Source organism: Helianthus annuus, chromosome 5, assembly GCF_002127325.2.
Source record: "Helianthus annuus cultivar XRQ/B chromosome 5, HanXRQr2.0-SUNRISE, whole genome shotgun sequence".
Lineage (NCBI taxonomy): Eukaryota > Viridiplantae > Streptophyta > Magnoliopsida > Asterales > Asteraceae > Helianthus > Helianthus annuus.
In genome coordinates, this window is record NC_035437.2 from 102,119,768 (window position 1) to 102,137,303 (window position 17,536).

General features: G+C 42.4%; 2 protein-coding genes across 2 annotated transcripts; both read left to right on the forward strand.

The window, feature by feature from the left end:
- Window positions 1-835: 835 nt before the first annotated feature.
- On the forward strand, window positions 836-3,561 carry LOC110941087. The gene is made up of 4 exons (XM_022182702.2): window positions 836-1,203; window positions 1,825-1,960; window positions 2,174-2,449; window positions 3,121-3,561. The coding sequence occupies exons 1-4, from the start codon at window positions 1,010-1,012 to the stop codon at window positions 3,361-3,363; spliced, it is 849 nt and encodes a 282-aa protein (XP_022038394.1). The 5' UTR covers window positions 836-1,009; the 3' UTR covers window positions 3,364-3,561.
- Window positions 3,562-6,536: 2,975 nt separating this feature from the next.
- Window positions 6,537-7,574, forward strand: LOC110943501. Its single transcript, XM_022185247.1, has one exon. The coding sequence runs from the start codon at window positions 6,537-6,539 to the stop codon at window positions 7,572-7,574; it is 1,038 nt and encodes a 345-aa protein (XP_022040939.1).
- Window positions 7,575-17,536: the final 9,962 nt, after the last annotated feature.

Here is a 17,536-nt window from a genome sequence, read left to right on the forward strand (position 1 = left end):
AGGCACGTGCCACTCCAATGTGCTGCACATGCTTCCCCCGTAAGCCCCATTTACAAATTTAAATTAGTTAAGATTAGATAACTTTCTATTTTTTTATTATGGCCTATAAAAACATTACTTTTATGTTTGGTCCCTAACGTTTATTTTGTCATATAAATTAAATTTCCAAATCATGGGTTGTGTATCACGAACCTCACATGATTAACTGATAAGAATAGAAATACTTTCATACACTTCAACAAACATACATGTTGCAACAACATGATCGTTATCGTTCTTAGTGAATAAATAATTATATGATGCTTCAAATCGTTATTGTTCTTAGTGAATAACTAACTATATGATGCTTCAAATAACTTGCATGCAAAACAATCATTAACCGCGTGTTATTAGTTTGACATGCGACCCGTCCCTATATAAGAGTTCATATAAATGCATATTGCATAGTAAATAAGAGTAAACATATCAGAAAACATAAACGGATGGAAATATGGAAATTAATTGTGTTAGGTTGACGGATTTTGAATTAGCGGATTGAATTGGTCAACCAAAATACGACTTGTATATCTATTCTATTCGTGTCAAAAACATCGATCATAACTCGTACACACTTAAAATCATGTAACTCGAAGACGACTCGGTTAGCTCATTTATCTAAAGCGTCAAATATACTAATGGGTTGGTGAGTAGTAATCAAGTTTCTTAATAACACGGGTTTAAAAAAGCCAACCCAAACACGACCTGACCGTTGAACACAAAACATGACTTATTTATTTATTAAAGATGAGTATAATTAGAGATAGAGGGACCAAAAGGGTAATATTTGAGTTTATAATTAGAGATAGGGTTATAGATATAGAGAGAGAGAGAGTAAACTTGGAAGGAATCCACCAAAACCAAAAAACAGGGGCTCTTCACTCACTGCTACTTTGTAATCGTAAACGATATAGATACATTTGTGTATATATAAAGAACCTTACGACGTCGCATCGCAGTCAGGAGAAGCAAAATGGAGAGGAAGACGCCGGTGAGGAAACCACACAGTGCGACCTCAGATCTGTTGAGCTGGCCGGAAACTCCTGTTGCTGATTCGGTGGAGGCACCCTCAGCTGCTGCTCGTTCTCACCAGCCTTCCGATGGGATCAGTAAGGTCGTCTTTGGGGGCCAGGTCTCTGATGAAGAATTCCAAACCCTCAACAAAAGGTAGCAGCTTCCTGTTCCAGATCTATCTCTTAATTATATTTATTATATATTCACTCGTAATTGATTTTAATGATCCAATTCCCAGTATTATCATCTGATCTAATTTGTATCTACTGTTAAAATATTCGAATTTCACATTTTAAATTTGTGACATTTCATACAGTTTACCTAAATGTTTTCTGCTTCATGGTATGATTGTTTGATAAACCAAAAATGTGAATTGTGGTGTGGAATGCAACCCCTTTGACATGTGTATTTTGATTAGCGCTGGCAAATCGTGTCTTATCGGGTTTAACAGGCCTTTGACGACACGTATAACACAAGTATTAAATTTGAATACAACTGGTTTAACTACTTGATATCCGACACATATAACACAAGTATTAAATTTGAATACAACTGGTTTAACTACTTGATATCTCATGTCTATAACACAGTTTTATGTACCAAGAAAAAGAAATTATGGATCCTAAGTCCTAACCTCATAATTTTATTTATTAAAAAAAAAGTAAAAAATCACATTGTGTACTTTTTCAGTAAACAGGTCTAATCGTGTCTTATACAGGTATCTATTGTCAGCCCTAATTTTGATGTAACTTTTTACCTTTTTGGTAAATGTAGGAAACCTGTTTCGGGGTATAAGTTAAAGGAGATCACTGGCAGTGGCATATTTGCAGCTGGTGGAGAGAATGACGAAGAAGAAGCGGATGCTGCAAACCCTACCTCAACTAATAAAACTGGATTACGAATGTATCAGGCAACTATTTTATACTCTCAATGTGCAGATTACTCGTCACTGTTCAGTTTTTATAACCAAATTATATTTTGTTACAAATATATGAGATGACCTGTTATGTGTAGACACGATCATCGTTCTTTAAGTTGGAAGATCTAAAACGGTCATGTTTGTTTGGAAATAAGGTTGTATTATACTATTATATTATGTTCTTACAAGTTTTATGGTTATCAGCAAACGGTTGCGGGGATGAGTCACATTTCATTTGGTGGAGAAGAATCAGTGTCTCCTAAAAAGGCACTTTCTGAGGCTAAGCAGCGGGAGTTAAGTGGTACATTAGATAACGAGTTAGATTCAACGTTGAAAAAACAGTTTTCAACTGCAAAGAACAAGGAACTCAGTGGACATAACATATTTGGAGCACCTCCTGAAATTCAACCTCGCCCGTTGGCTGCCCGCGCATTGGCGTTGAGAGAAAGCATAACCATCGGTGAATCTACTCCAAACAATGTACATAATTCTTTCGTATTCACTTACATGCTTAGATTTATTATCATTTAAAGCACACACAAATAGCGCAAATAACATTGGCACGTTAATAACATTAAGTTTAACTTTAGAAAGATGAGTGCGGCAAGACAGAGTGAGTAACAGAGTAACATAATAACATATCAAATAGCATGGTTTATTAATCATATAACACAGACAGCCCTAATTGACTCATTCATTAATGAACGGGTCGAAGCTGTCATCTTTAATATCTAATGTAAATAAATTGTAATGTGATATGACCCTGGGCCTTAAACATGAAGACCATTAACAGTCTTTAATATAAGTAAGCTGAAGGTCCTACCTTTTTTAATTATTTTTATGAGTATTAATATCTGGCTTCTGAAATGCTTCTTCAATCATCAAGTAAAGAACTGTCTGTCACCTCTCGTGAATATTTAAGCATTCTCTTTACATTAAAATGTGTATTGTCAGAGATAGCATGTTACACACCAGCATTACTTAATTTTTTTAAATGGACTTTTAAAAGAATAAAACTATCTGTCATGCTTTTGCATCCTTACATCACAACCACTTCTTTAACTCTAATATATTGACTAGATCTTTACCATTATTTCACCATATTTTTATCTTTACCATATTATTGTTAGTAATTGTCTTTGTTTTGTCAGACAAATGCTGCAGAACAGGTGAAGACGGCAAAAAAGATCCCGAGCCAGAAATTCACAGAGCTTTCTGGAAACAATATTTTCAAAGGTGACGAGGTGCCAGCATCGGCAGAAAAACATATGAGCTCAGCAAAGCTTCGAGAAATGAGTGGAAGTAACATCTTTGCTGACGGGAAAGCGGAATCTAGAGACTTTCTAGGGGCTCGCAAGCCGCCAGGTGGAGAGAGTAGCATTGCTTTGGTTTAGGTTCTAACACATTTGTTTTCAGTATCATTGTTTCTTTTCATGTCTTTGGTAGTTGGTACTTGGTGGTGCAATTCATATGGATTTGACTGTGGGTTTGTGGCTCTTTATCATCTGTTTTTCTTAGCGTATATGATAGTTTATGGACCCAGTATGTGTTCTTTTGGCTGATTAGTGCGATTATGTTCATAATTATGCCTATCTTCTGCATGGATTTGGTTTTCATAGCCAAATTATGTATTATAATAAAGAGTTAAGTGTCATTTACGTCCCTATGGTTTGGTCACTTTTTTTACAAGTCCCGTAACAGATCTTTCAATGATATCAAATACAAGTTTTGTATTTGTGCGGAAACCAAACACAAAACGATTCAAGAATAATGAACACAATGAATATGAATCAAAAAGCTTATCTTGCATATACCAATATGATGTCGGATACAAGATGATTCTCGGTTTCGGCTGGCTCTAGACTTCACAAAAGCTGATCAACCCTAAATTGTAACAATAGTTTTACATATATACTAAACCAAAACGGGCCTAAAGCCTTTAAACCAAGCCCGGCTGAAACCATCTAAATACCCACAATATCGACCCAAAACTAGTTACATTGCAAGCCCAAACCAGTTAACTACTTAACCCATTATGCATAAACCTTCAGGTTCCAACAATCCCCCCTAGGTTTATAGGTTTATAGCATAAGGGCACTTCGATCTTCAACCGCCTCCGCTGCCGCCAATAGTATCCCTCAAACCAGCAAATCCTTGTTTCTTGATGTGCAACGCACCATCAACAGCTCCAGTCCACTCTTTAGCAACCGTTTCATACTTCTCAATAGATCGAATCTAATAGAGGTTCCAAATAAACTTTACATTCTAAAAAGCATGCATGTTACGAGTGCATCTCGCAGTTTAGGGCGGATATGCTATCTGACAAAATGATGATGGTGCAACCAGTCGGCACAATGTTAACCATCATCCGTTAGCACTATAGAAACAAAGTTGGTGGGTTTTCAGGCCGTTTGTAGGTTGTCAAATGTCCATCCTGGATTTTAACAATGTTATTCATTTATTTATTTTTTGAACGGCCAACGAATCCTCCAAATAGGCTACTGGCGAAATTCACCACATCGGGATTTTAACAATGTTATAAATGGCTTGACGGATTGTAACAAAGTTGTACACTGGTTCACCATTAATTTAAAACCCAACCCAAACACGACTCTTTTATTAATAGGGAGGTCCTTAAAATACGCTGTAAAATAGTACAAAATCTAATTGGTTTGAATTGCTTGCTTATAAATAACATATGACGACGGGCCAGTGGGAAGGCCCACTTTACCCGCTCTGGATTATCCTTACGAGGGTCCAATTATACGCAAGCCCAAGTAATAGAGTTATCTTGCCCATTAAGGTTTCTTTCCCTTTGGAAAAGGCGGGAAAACCACGAGCAGGAAATGCAGGCTTCATTTAATGTTGACAAGAAGAGGATCTCAGCTGGCATATGTGCTTTTCCGGCTAGAGCATTAAATGAGAAGATCATCTTACCGTTAGGGGTCAGACACGTGTCTGCACCCCTCGAGGACTCGCCGGACTCGTTGGATCATTTATGTAAAATATCTCACACGCAAGATAAGAGCTGGGCATTATATAAGGAGAACAATGAAGGACATGAGGTATGATCAGGAAACCATCTCATTTACTCCACTCTCATTTACTACCTCCATATTAATTCCCGACCAATATTCCCACGCATTTATCACCCACATCACATTTATTAGATTCACACCATAGAGGAAACATCCCGGTGATCACACTCATCGGGATAGAACTCCTCTGCTCCTCCGGCAAGTTTACTTACTCTCACGCCGGAGCTTGGTCACGGATCCCCCCTCCGGAGTCCTCCGTGGCGAGGCTAACGGTTTGTTCTTTTGCAGTAGCTAAGGTGAAGGCTCTCAACGTCAGCGAAGATCTATCTAACGTCATCCGGGAGTTGGGTATTCGACATTGGCGCCATCTGTGGGACATCAGCCTGTCCGGTGTTCCCACATCAAACTCCGACGTTAAGAGTAGCTTATCTCACCGACAACAACATGGCAACCCACCCAACTCACGTATCACCCAAACGGCTCAGAATGATCTGGATAGGGTTACTGTAGAAGACATAACCCATGAAGAAGGCAACGAGAACCAGGTGGAAACCCTAGAAAGAACGGTGCATATCACTCCGGATTTTGTGGCCATGCACAGAGAAAAGTTAACAAAGTGTCTTGAAGATTTAAAGAGACAAGAAAAGCTTGACAGCCTCAGGGCTAGGCTTTCTTTCGACACACCTTCCAACCAAGAAGGAATAGACCTTCAAAACAAGAACAACAATGGTGACCCACTGGAAACATTCATGACTGCCCTCAGGCAAATGTCTTCGGAAGAAAGGGAGGACCTCATCACGGGAAAGAAGTCGAAGGAAAAGGGGAGGGAAAAGGATAACCAAAGTGATGATCGCCTGGATCAACCCTATCTACCACAGGATTTAGCTAAGGTCTCAAAGTTCACACAACGGATATCAGAAGCACCAATGCCCCCCAAAACAAAGTTACCCCCAAACTTTGACCGTTATCACGGGACAAGAGACCCTGAAGATCATCTTCATGCCTTCAGGGGAGCGGGGCAACTTGGGCGGTGGTCCATGCCTGTGTGGTGCCACATGTTTGTACAAACTCTGACGGAGGGAGCGCGGCTCTGGTTTGACAGCCTCCCTCCAGGGGGAATCGATAATTATGAAGAGTTAAGCGAAAAGTTCCTCAGGAACTTTGGTCAGCATAGAAAGGTGGTCAGGAATCCAAATGAGATCTTCCACATAAGGCAGAGGGACAATGAGCGAATAGATCAGTATATGGAGAGGTTCGTCAAGGAGAGCATGAACATCAAAGACGTCCCGGAGGTCATGAAGATCAGCAGTTTCATAAACGGGTTAAGACATGCACAGCTGTGCGAGAAACAGGGGGAAGAGTTCCCCCACTCATTTGACAACCTTATGGACAGGGTCAGAGCCTTTGTTAGAGGGAAGGACACAGTCAGCAAAGCCAAGGAGACGGACGTCACGCCTCGGAGGATCGCCCCAGCTACAAAGCTTCTCGACAAAGGTACACCTTACTCCTGAAAGCCCACTTTTGACAGAATGTTGCACGACAGAACGAGGCCCTCATACTCCCCATACAGACCTCGGGGGAGGGGTCCCCCTCCTTACTCTGATAATTTCACCCCTCTCAGCAAGACACCAAGTGAGATACTGGCCACTGAAAGGGTAAAGAACTCTTTCCCGAGGCCACCACCCATAAAACCCGGGCCAAAGGCACGACCAAACGAGTATTGTGACTTCCACAAAGGTTTTGGGCATAAAACCGATGACTGTATGTATTTAAAAAGGGAAATAGAGGCTGCGGTAAAGACGGGAAGGCTGGCCCACTTGGTTAAGGAAATAAAGGAGGGGGGAGGGGACCCCAAGGGAAGAGATATAGGGGAGCCTGGGAGGGCAGATGTTGACATGATTAGAAGGAGGAATGAATTCGATACCGTCCGGAGTGTAAAGGCCAAGATCCTGGGCTCCCCGGACTGCATGAAAGCTCCCATCCTTATGCTACACTTGGAAGAAAACGAAGTGCAACGGCTTCCTCTAAACATCTCAGCCATAATAGCTGGCCACAAAGTGTCTCGAATACATGTGGACGGAGGGTCCGGCGTCGAAGTAATATACGAGCATTGTTTCCTTAGATTTGACAGGGACGTAAGAGATCGGCTCGAAGAAGACTCCATCCCCTTAGTAGGATTCAACAACAGTGTATCACACCCCCTGGGAAAAATCAGGCTTCTGTTCACAGTTGGGGTAGGGGATCGGGTCCGAACGATAAACCCGACCTTCACAGTGGTTCGGGCACCCTCAAAGTACAACACGATCTTGGGAAGACCTGGAATCGGGGACCTACAAGCACAGGCATCCACCCCCCACGGAGCTTTAGTGTTTCAAACACCGAAGGGTTTAGCCTGGGTTAAGTCTGCTTATGAAGTAATCTCCTCCGTATCCGAAGGAGAAGCATCTGAGAAGCCCCGGAAGGAGGGTGTAGAAGAGTGGGTCCTTTGCGACGGGTTCCCAGAACAAACGATCAAAGTAGGAAGTTGTCACACCCCTCCAAGACCCCACCCCGCCTTGGAGGCGTGACATGCCCAGGATCATAGCCACCAATCATATTGAACAAGCATGTAGTTTATTTATAAAATCCAACCACAATACAATTGGTGTCAAAACATAGCTTGAGTTTACAACGGAAGCAAAACATAGGTTTAATATAAGTTTTCCCACAACGACCACGCCTCCCAGTGCAAGCTCCTTAAGCTAGGGACCTAATGACCTGCAAGGCATGTAACAACGAGTCAACAACAAAGTTGAGTGAATTCACAGTTGGTTCACTGGCTTACTAGCCCGTATCGCGGTCTCCCAGACATGTGTGCGAAGGTTAGTATTCATATCGTATCGTATCGTATCGTATCGTATCGTATCGTATCGTATCGTATCGTATCGTATCGTATCGTATCGCATCGTGTCGCGGCCCTACAGGCATGTGTGCGAAGATTAGTGGAGTGGCATCCTACCTCTGGAGGATGGCCGTGCCTTGTAGAAAGTTTGTGAACTCACCTTTGCTTTTGCTTTCCTTGGTTTGCTTATCTTCTTTGATTGTAAGGGTATGGGATATAGTTTAGCCTACTGATAAGCCTAATAATCTAACGCACACGAAATTAGGTAAGTAACCAATACAGCATTTACGACAATTCACGAGATTAAACCCTCACAACGAATGACAAAGTGCAATACTTAACAATTCAGCGGATTCACAACGAATAACAGAGCATAGTCCGAAATTGGATAATACTCAAATATTCAAGTCGAAATCACGACGAATAACAAAGTATAAACTCAATTTGAGCAGCACTCAAACAATCGTTGGATAGTTTCAATCGATCGGACGTTGAATCGTAATAGCGATCGAATTAATACCCTGAATCGTAGCAGCACTTCGTGATTGTGTGTGTTTTTGGACTGTTTCCTCTATAATTCGACGTACACAGAGAGTTTGTGCGTCTTTGTAACTTCCTCAGGCAAGTCCCAAGGCCTGCTATTTATAGCCGAATTTTGGTCTTGCTTACGGACCGTATGCCATATCCCTTACGGTCCGTAAGGGAAGCAGTCTAATTATAAGGCGGCTAAGTTCGGGACTAGGCTTGCTGACTTGAAAATTTCCACCAATCAAAGTTAAACAACGAGTTTTGAGGATAATTATTAGCTAGGTTTTATCCCCCTTGAGTTTTAGGGGTGCTGATCCTAATTCTGATTGTTTTGAAACTTTCAGGGTTTGTGTAGAATCACCTGGGGATCTTAATTAGGGTTTCCTTAATAGCTAATTAACATAATAAATAGGACTTTTATCGAGAGTTGCTACATTCTCCCCTCCTTATAGAAATCTCGTCCTCGAGATTTACTCGAATAAGTAAGGTTACTAGTACTAATCTTTTATGCTCGAGAAACTTAACCTGTCTTTTATCTAAAGTGGTTTCTTCAACAATCTTTAAATTTTTCATTCACTTATATGTCTTGAAGAGGTACTATCAGCTATTCGTCAGATAGATATTTCTTAAAGTTGGATATATGAAATACTTAGGGAAGACTTAACCTTAGCCATAACACTTAAAATGAATATTATAGAACACATTAAAGTATTGAGTCTTGCACTTGGAGCGAAGCATCGTTGCGGATTACTGTACAGGTTATAGTCTGGTTTTATCAAAAAGCTTTTCCTTTTTTAAAACCAAGTTCACTATAACCAATGGCTCTGATACCACTCTGTCACACCCCTCCAAGACCCCACCCCGCCTTGGAGGCGTGACATGCCCAGGATCATAGCCACCAATTATATTGAACAAGCATGTAGTTTATTTATAAAATCCAACCACAATACAATTGGTGTCAAAACATAGCTTGAGTTTACAGCGGAAGCAAAACATAGGTTTAATATAAGTTTTCCCACAACGACCACGCCTCCCAGTGCAAGCTCCTTAAGCTAGGGACCTAATGACCTGCAAGGCATGTAACAACGAGTCAACAACAAAGTTGAGTAAATTCACAGTTGGTTCACTGGCTTACTAGCCCGTATCGCGGTCTCCCAGACATGTGTGCAAAGGTTAGTATTCATATCGTATCGTATCGTATCGTATCGTATCGCATCGTGTCGCGGCCCTACAGGCATGTGTGCGAAGATTAGTGGAGTGGCATCCTACCTCTGGAGGATGGCCGTGCCTTGTAGAAAGTTTGTGAACTCACCTTTGCTTTTGCTTTGCTCGGTTTGCTTATCTTCTTTGATTGTAAGGGTATGGGATATAGTTTAGCCCACTGATAAGCCTAATAATCTATTGCACACGAAATTAGGTAAGTAACCAATACAGCATTTACGACAATTCACGAGATTAAACCCTCACAACGAATGACAAAGTGCAATACTTAACAATTCAGCGGATTCACAACGAATAACAGAGCATAGTCCGAAATTGGATAATACTCAAATATTCAAGTCGAAATCACGACGAATAACAAAGTATAAACTCAATTTGAGCAGCACTCAAACAATCGTTGGATAGTTTCAATCGATCGGACGTTGAATCGTAATAGCGATCGAATTAATACCCTGAATCGTAGCAGCATTTCGTGATTGTGTGTGTTTTTGGACTGTTTCCTCTATAATTCGACGTACACAGAGAGTTTGTGCGTCGTTGTAACTTCCTCAGGCAAGTCTCAAGGCCTGCTATTTATAGCCGAATTTTGGTCTTGCTTACGGACCGTATGCCATATCCCTTAAGGTCCGTAAGGGAAGCAGTCTAATTATAAGGCGGCTAAGTTCGGGACTAGGCTTGCTGACTTGAAAATTTCCACCAATCAAAGTTAAACAACGAGTTTTGAGGATAATTATTAGCTAGGTTTTATCCCCCTTGAGTTTTAGGGGCGCTGATCCTAATTCTGATTGTTTTGAAACTTTCAGGGTTTGTGTAGAATCACCTGGGGATCTTAATTAGGGTTTCCTTAATAGCTAATTAACATAATAAATAGGACTTTTATCGAGAGTTGCTACAGAAGTCACCTGAGCGACAAATGCAAGAGTGCCCTGAAGGAGCTGCTTCTCCTCAATATAGATGTGTTTGCATTCCCACATGGAGACATGACGGGAATCCCCAGGAGCCTAACCGAACACCGGCTCAACACTTACACATGGGCAAAACCTGTAAGACAGAAGAAGCGAAGCATGGGACCCAACAAAAGAAGAGCCGCTTGTGAGGAAACCAGAAAACTGCTCAAGGCAGGAATAGTTAGAGAAGTGAAGTATCCGTCCTGGATCGCCAATCCGGTCATGGTTCAAAAGAAAGACGGGGGATGGAGGATGTGCATCGACTTCCAAGATCTTAACAAAGCATGTCCTAAGGACTGTTATCCCCTCCCAGAAATAGACGTCCAGGTAGACTCTTTGTCTCAGTACCCCTTGAAATGCTTCCTGGATGCCTACAAGGGATACCATCAGATCCAGATGTCAATAGAGGACGAAGAGAAAACCGCATTCATCACAGACGAAGGGACATTCTGTTATACCAAGATGCCCTTCGGTCTTAAAAATGCTGGGGCCACATATCAGAGATTCATGAACGCCCTGTTCAGAGAACAACTGTAACAACCCGCACCTTCGTGCGTTGTTACTACTCGACACACTCGTTACGCCTAGCACCGGAGATTCGGATCATAATGTAATCATACCAATTTTATCGCTAAATCGAAGTATAATCGAATAATTACGCATATTCTATCGCTATTACAAACCTATTTTTGCATAACACTCACGATGATGTCGAATATGGGCCTAAACTACCCTTCTCGATGAGCGTGAGGTGTCAAAATGTGAGTAAACAACGCTAACGAGGGTTATCGGGTGAGTACTATGACTCTAACCGTCATGACGATGATGGCAATATGAGTAAGTGGTGCCCCGATAATCATTGTGGCACATCACATCGAAGAACGCACTCGAAGGCACGCGTAACTCGATCACCGCACTGAGAATTGGATACATAAATACGTATATACGGCCCTTTTGTGATCAATTATAGTAATTAATTAAATAATTATATAAATATATGAAAATATGGCCAAAACAATCGAAATCGCACCAAAAACGGGATCGAAAGGCTTCCGAACGGACCAGTCCAATCAATCAGACCAGTCCAATCGATCAGACCAGCCCAATCAGATGGGCCAGTCCGATCGATCGACTGGGCTGATCGATCGACTGGGCCGATCGATCGAACAGGCCGATCGATCGAGCAGGCTGCTCGATCGACTGGGCTGATCGATCGAACAGGCCGATCGATCGAGCAGGCTGCTCGATCGACTGGGCTGTTCGATCGACTGGGCCAGCCGATCCAGTTGCTGTTTTCCTCCTTTTTCTCCTTCCTTGCCTATAAATACCCCTCATCCACCCTCCAACACTTGTTGTTGCTGCCACTACTCGACCAAGACGTTCCAGACCCTAAACCTCTCGATTTCTCCCAATTCGTGTAAGTTTTCAACCCGAATCTTGTACTTCTTTGATCCTTATGCAATCCTTCATCTTTCTACCTTTCAAATCTCAGTTTTTAACCGTGAAATCAACGGATTTTGGGTGTTCTAAGGTGATGTCACCATAAAGTTCTTCAAAGGTGATGTCATCCCATGAAGAACAACTTAGATCCGAATGATTTCCATACGATTCTTCATGAATCTCACCCAAATCAATGTTTTCTAATCAAGAGGCCATGGATTTGAGATGTTCTGGTTGATTTCATCACAAAGTTCTTATGAACTTCAGGTGTTGACCTCATATCACCAAGAACAACTCAGATCTAAGGAATTCCTCAAGAAAAATCAAGGTTTTCACATCAGATCTATACATAAAAATGGTAAAACCAGAGCTTAGACCGACCTTCTACTCATTTCTTAGTGTCGTGTTGGTCAAAGATCTGATTCTTACCAAAGAGACAACCAAATTCGGGTTAAACGCGGAAAAACCGTCAGGAACGGCCGGTTCTGATGAACGAGGTGATTCTCGGCCGTTAAAACAGGCCGGAACTGATGGGATTTCAGTTGTTTAACACGTCGCCATAACGCCTCGACCAAAAACACCGAAAAACGCGCGAAAACCATCAAAAACGGTTGGACAGGATGGCCGATCGAGCGGCCCAATCGATCGACTGGACCAGTCGATCGAGTGGCCCAGCCGATCGAGCAGCCCAATCGATCGAGCAGCCCAATCGATCGACTGGACCAGTCGATCGAGTGGCCCACTCGATCGAGCAGGGCTGTCCGATCGACTAGGCCCACTCGATCGAGCAGGGCAGTCCGATCGACCAGGCCCACTCGATCGAGTGGCCTGTTCGACTGGGCCAGCCCAATTTCAATTTTTATCCAATTTCAACCCAATTTTCGCCCAATTTCACGCAATTCGACACCGTTTAACACGTAATCCAATACTCACGTAAAATGTCTGAAATCAGGACATTCTCAGGCACCGATCCATCAATCCAACCGATTACGCACTGTGAGTATACTTGACCCCTTTTATCGAATTTTGGGTGTAACATACGTTCCATAAAAACCAAACTTATCAAACGAATGATTCAATTGGACTATTTATCACTTGCGAATAACTGTTTGCATAGATATACGTGATGCTAGTTGCATGTATGCTAGGACTTATACTCGTGACGTCCCACCAAGACTAGTATAGTACTATTTCGCCCGACGGGGTCTAGTTATGCCAGAGTCGAGCATCGAGGACTTAGCTGGTAGTATCAGTTTTGTGAGTATATATGTCGTGTATTACGTTTATGCATGTGGAAATTCGCAGCACTTTTAATCTATCATACTACACATATCAAACCTGTATACTCGCCAATACTTTTGTATTGACAAAGTTTTAACGTATGTTGCAGGTTTAGCCGAAGTTTACATCAAATCAAGCTAGGAAGTCTAGAAACTCATCTAAATTATAGGTTGTCGGATTTGAATTGTTCGAGAGGACAAGAAATCTGTGATAACTTATGTGATTGTATTGTTTGTTAGTATGGGATGACAAATGTAATAAATATTATCGCAATATAGTTGTTATGGATTCTCTTGAGCAATCTGATTCGCCTAGTGCCGCACCCCGATGATTCCGCCATCGGTTGGGGTGTGACAGATTGGTATCAGAGCCATAACTATAGGGAATTAGGCAAAGTTTGAGACTCGACCTAGTCCGGGTCGATGTCTTATGAAAGTGACCTAGTCTATAGTCTAAGTACCAACAGGCCGACTCTTACGAACTCGTTAGGGTTTGTTTGGGCCAACTCGCTACTCTCGATCGAATTTGTTGAAAAGTTACAACTATTGTGTGAACACCGCATACTACAGCTTCACACAAAGAGCCTTTCCTAAGGCTAGAAGGTTACTTAGCCTTTCCTAAGGCTGACACAATACACATGTTTTCAAAACTACTCGCATAACAAAACCGAGTGATCTAGTCGAGACCAGGTGTGAAAACCAATAACTCTCGATAGGATCACTCACTCAGCGTATTTTTCTAGCACGAGAACTCTTTGTTGAGCTAGGAGTGACATCCACATCTCGACAAAAGGTCTCCATTTCGAAATTCTGGTGGAACTCTCGGATTTATTCGATGAGCACAACCACAAATGGGAACGAAGTTGTTAAGCCAGGGGTGAAACCCATACCTTAATCAACTGTTCCACTCCATAAAATGGTTTACAAAAGCTCTCACCAAGGTCACGACCATAACAACGACTCAGGCTACGCGAAGACTAGAGAGACGAATGTCAGGAGCTGCATCCCAGTGGAAGCATGAGTCCCCTAGGTCAACGCGTATGCCCGAACTTGTTGGGTATAGTCGGGTTACTTGGGTAGTCAACGCCTAAACACCCAAGGCATTCCATCTAAATCCTACGTGTATGGTTTACGTCTATGAGTTTTCAAATTTAAGCTTTATGATTTACCGATTTCTCGATTTATCGAATTTACGAACCTCGATTTACAAAGCGCACAACCTGCACAGCCATCGCAATCTAAAACAAAGACCGAATGATCGCAACAAAACAAACGCCTAAGTACTCGAATTCGCTTACGCTATTTCTCTTGTCACGTCCTCACAAATTCTGAATCAATATCTATGTATAACCTACAACTATATCTATATATGTATTAAATACAAAACGAATCAATTATGTGAGAGATTAGGAATCTAGTGTTTTCCTATGTGGCTCCTATATGTTTAATTAATTCTATATCAAGTTTTGATCGAGTCAAATCGCATCAAAGACTCAAAAAAAAAAAAAAAAAAAAATCATTATGATCGAATCTCATTCCGAATCCTTCTGTCTAGATGCCTTCCAACCACTCGATCTCGAGACAAGTAGCTAGGAGAAGAGCCCAACGACGCGCCGATAAGAGGATTGCCTCGATTGTGACCAAGGAAGTGGTCAAGCTCGTTCCTCAAATTGTCGCTCAAGTGCACTCTCTAAGCAACTCTCGAGCCCCAGAAGACGCCAAGACGGGATCCGCATTCCTCTACAAACACTTCAAAGCCTGTGATCCAATGACTTTCACGGGTGAAGGAGATGTCTCTCAATTACTCCAGTGGTTCGATGCCATCGAGGTTACCCTTCGTCAGAGTGGGTGCCCCGAGGATCTTCAAACTACTTGTGCCACCGGAGTATTCCAATCACGAGCACTTGATTGGTGGACCGCCGAACGCAAAAAACGTGGGATCTCCGCAGCTTACGCCCTCTCATGGGGTGAGCTGAAGGAACTCATGAAGAAAGAATACTGTCCTCCTCACGAAGTTCAGAAGCTAGAAAACGAATTTTGGGAAATCAAACAAACCGAAGGTGACAATGCGAGCTATACAACAAGGTTCAAACAGCTTAGCGTAGTCTGCCCGAATCAAGTTGACACTCCAAAGAAAGCCATTGCGAAGTACATACGTGGCTTACCGGAGTGTGTGGGTGATTTCGTCGAAGCTGCAAAACCTACTACCATCGAAGAAGCCTACCGTTTAGCCGCAGAGATCAACAGCAATCGAGTCCTGGACGGATTCTTCTCCAAGAAGCCTGTCAAACGAGCTCATCAAGCGATCATCATCCATTCATCCGACGATTCCTCTGGAGAATCGGTCGATGGTTCATCTGACAGCTCCTCGGAGGATTCTTCTACGGATTGTTCCGACAATGCCTCCGTCAGATCGTCAGGCGAATCCGAAGACGACACTGTATCAACTCAGGAAGCTCAACCGAGCCGCAAACGAAAGACAGTGAGCCCAGACTCTTCAACAACTGGACTGCCGCAACCTGAACCTCTCCGATCAGTCCCAGTTCAATCAAAGCGTGCCTACAATGGATCACATCCCCTGTGTTTCACATGCACGTATCATCACCCACTAGAAGCAGAATGTCGCTATTGCGCAAATTGCAACTGGTATGGCCATTATACGTCGCAGTGCCGTGCAGGACCGTGATCTTGAAGGAAGTCAACAACAACTGCAGTCTCCGCAAGTGTTTCCCACAACAAAGTTATTTTGATTCTAATGTTGTTGTAATAATACGACTTATCGCTATCATTTCTGGAACTTATTTCATATATCATCGTGTGTGGATTCTATTTCTCTTACAATCGAGCACTATCTAAACGCTAGCACTATGTACTATATTATGTATTTTATCCCTATAACACTCTTAGAATGAGGTACGGTATACGTGCAAGGGACAACTAATCACGGGTGCACACGGGATTACCTTGGTCAGTGCACGGAGATCGTAGTGAAGTTCTAATAGTGCCATAACGTTTAAAAGCACGGTCAAGGCCGTGTCAACAAAGTGTGACACCAAAGCACGGGGCATAAGTAGTAGGGGTGACGCGGGGGTACGCTTTACCATACTACCGAAACTTCGTGAAGAAAGTGCCATGTGGAGTTGGACGTTATTAGACCTATTATACTATTATGGTTAATTTGACACTCTACCATCAATCACAAGGCGTAACAAAACCAAATCGCATCACTGCGGGGCTTCTCGTAAGTCCGCGTGCGCAACGCAATTGCCACATCGATGGACTTAGGTAAGTTCACCCCGAAGAGCAATTGGAGCAACGCGAGACTGGTCGTAAAGTCTAGAACGCAACTCAAACGCAGTTTTGCTGGATCTATCTCGCAATCAAATCAATCGATATATGGCTCGGAATCGCAATCGTATCATGTGTTTGTCTCGAAATCTCTAACACTAGTTATTGTCAATTGTGTGAACTTCTATCAGCTGGTGTGGATCGTCTATTGTGGATTCGCTAGACGAGTATCGAGAATCACTCGCCGCCTTCCACTCTTAACGCGCCTCGCACCTAATCCACCAACTCGATACTCTTATCATGGTTCGCTATTACTTATCAATGCACGCATTCTACGTGTCATGTTAGCGCACAAGACCTCGCTTCACGAGACGAAACTAACAAGGTTGAAACATGGTGATGTTTTGACCATATTAGTTGACTTTGTGGAAAAAGGCCGTGTGGGCTAGCCTTAGTACTATTCGTGGTGTAATCAGTTCAATCAATCGTCTATCACTCGCAACGCAACAATCGTCGCTTATCAATCTGTTGAAATCTATTGTCTATCGATGTTCGAATGTTACTTGGAAGTCATCGCAGGTGGTGTAATGTTAGGGTGCATGACATTGCTTCACAAGATAAAACTAATATGGAAAACGTGGCGTTTGACGTATTAGCAAGTCTTGTGGAAACGTGCCATGCGAACCTTGTGTGGAATCAAATCGAAATCTCATTTACTCGAATCAAAATCGTGTCATTCGTTGTCCAACCAAGCATACCATATCAGCGTTTGTGTGACCAAACTACTCGCACCCGCTGCCTACGCTTGGTTTGCATCCAACTTATTTCTATTCAAAACTCGGTCTAGCACCTCATCGCTAGGATCAAGGGAATCGAAATTCTATCTGTGTCTTATCGGCACGCATGACACTGCCTCATGAAACAGAGTTAATATGGGTAAAGCA

Coding starts and splice junctions, on each gene's coding strand:
- LOC110941087 (XM_022182702.2), top strand. CDS start 1,010: ATGGAGAGGAAGACGCCGGTGAGGAAACCACACAGTGCGACCTCAGAT. Junction 1,204..1,824: donor TTCCAAACCCTCAACAAAAG/GTAGCAGCTTCC, acceptor TGGTAAATGTAG/GAAACCTGTTTCGGGGTATA. Junction 2,450..3,120: donor GTGAATCTACTCCAAACAAT/GTACATAATTCT, acceptor TTGTTTTGTCAG/ACAAATGCTGCAGAACAGGT.
- LOC110943501 (XM_022185247.1), top strand. CDS start 6,537: ATGTTGCACGACAGAACGAGGCCCTCATACTCCCCATACAGACCTCGG.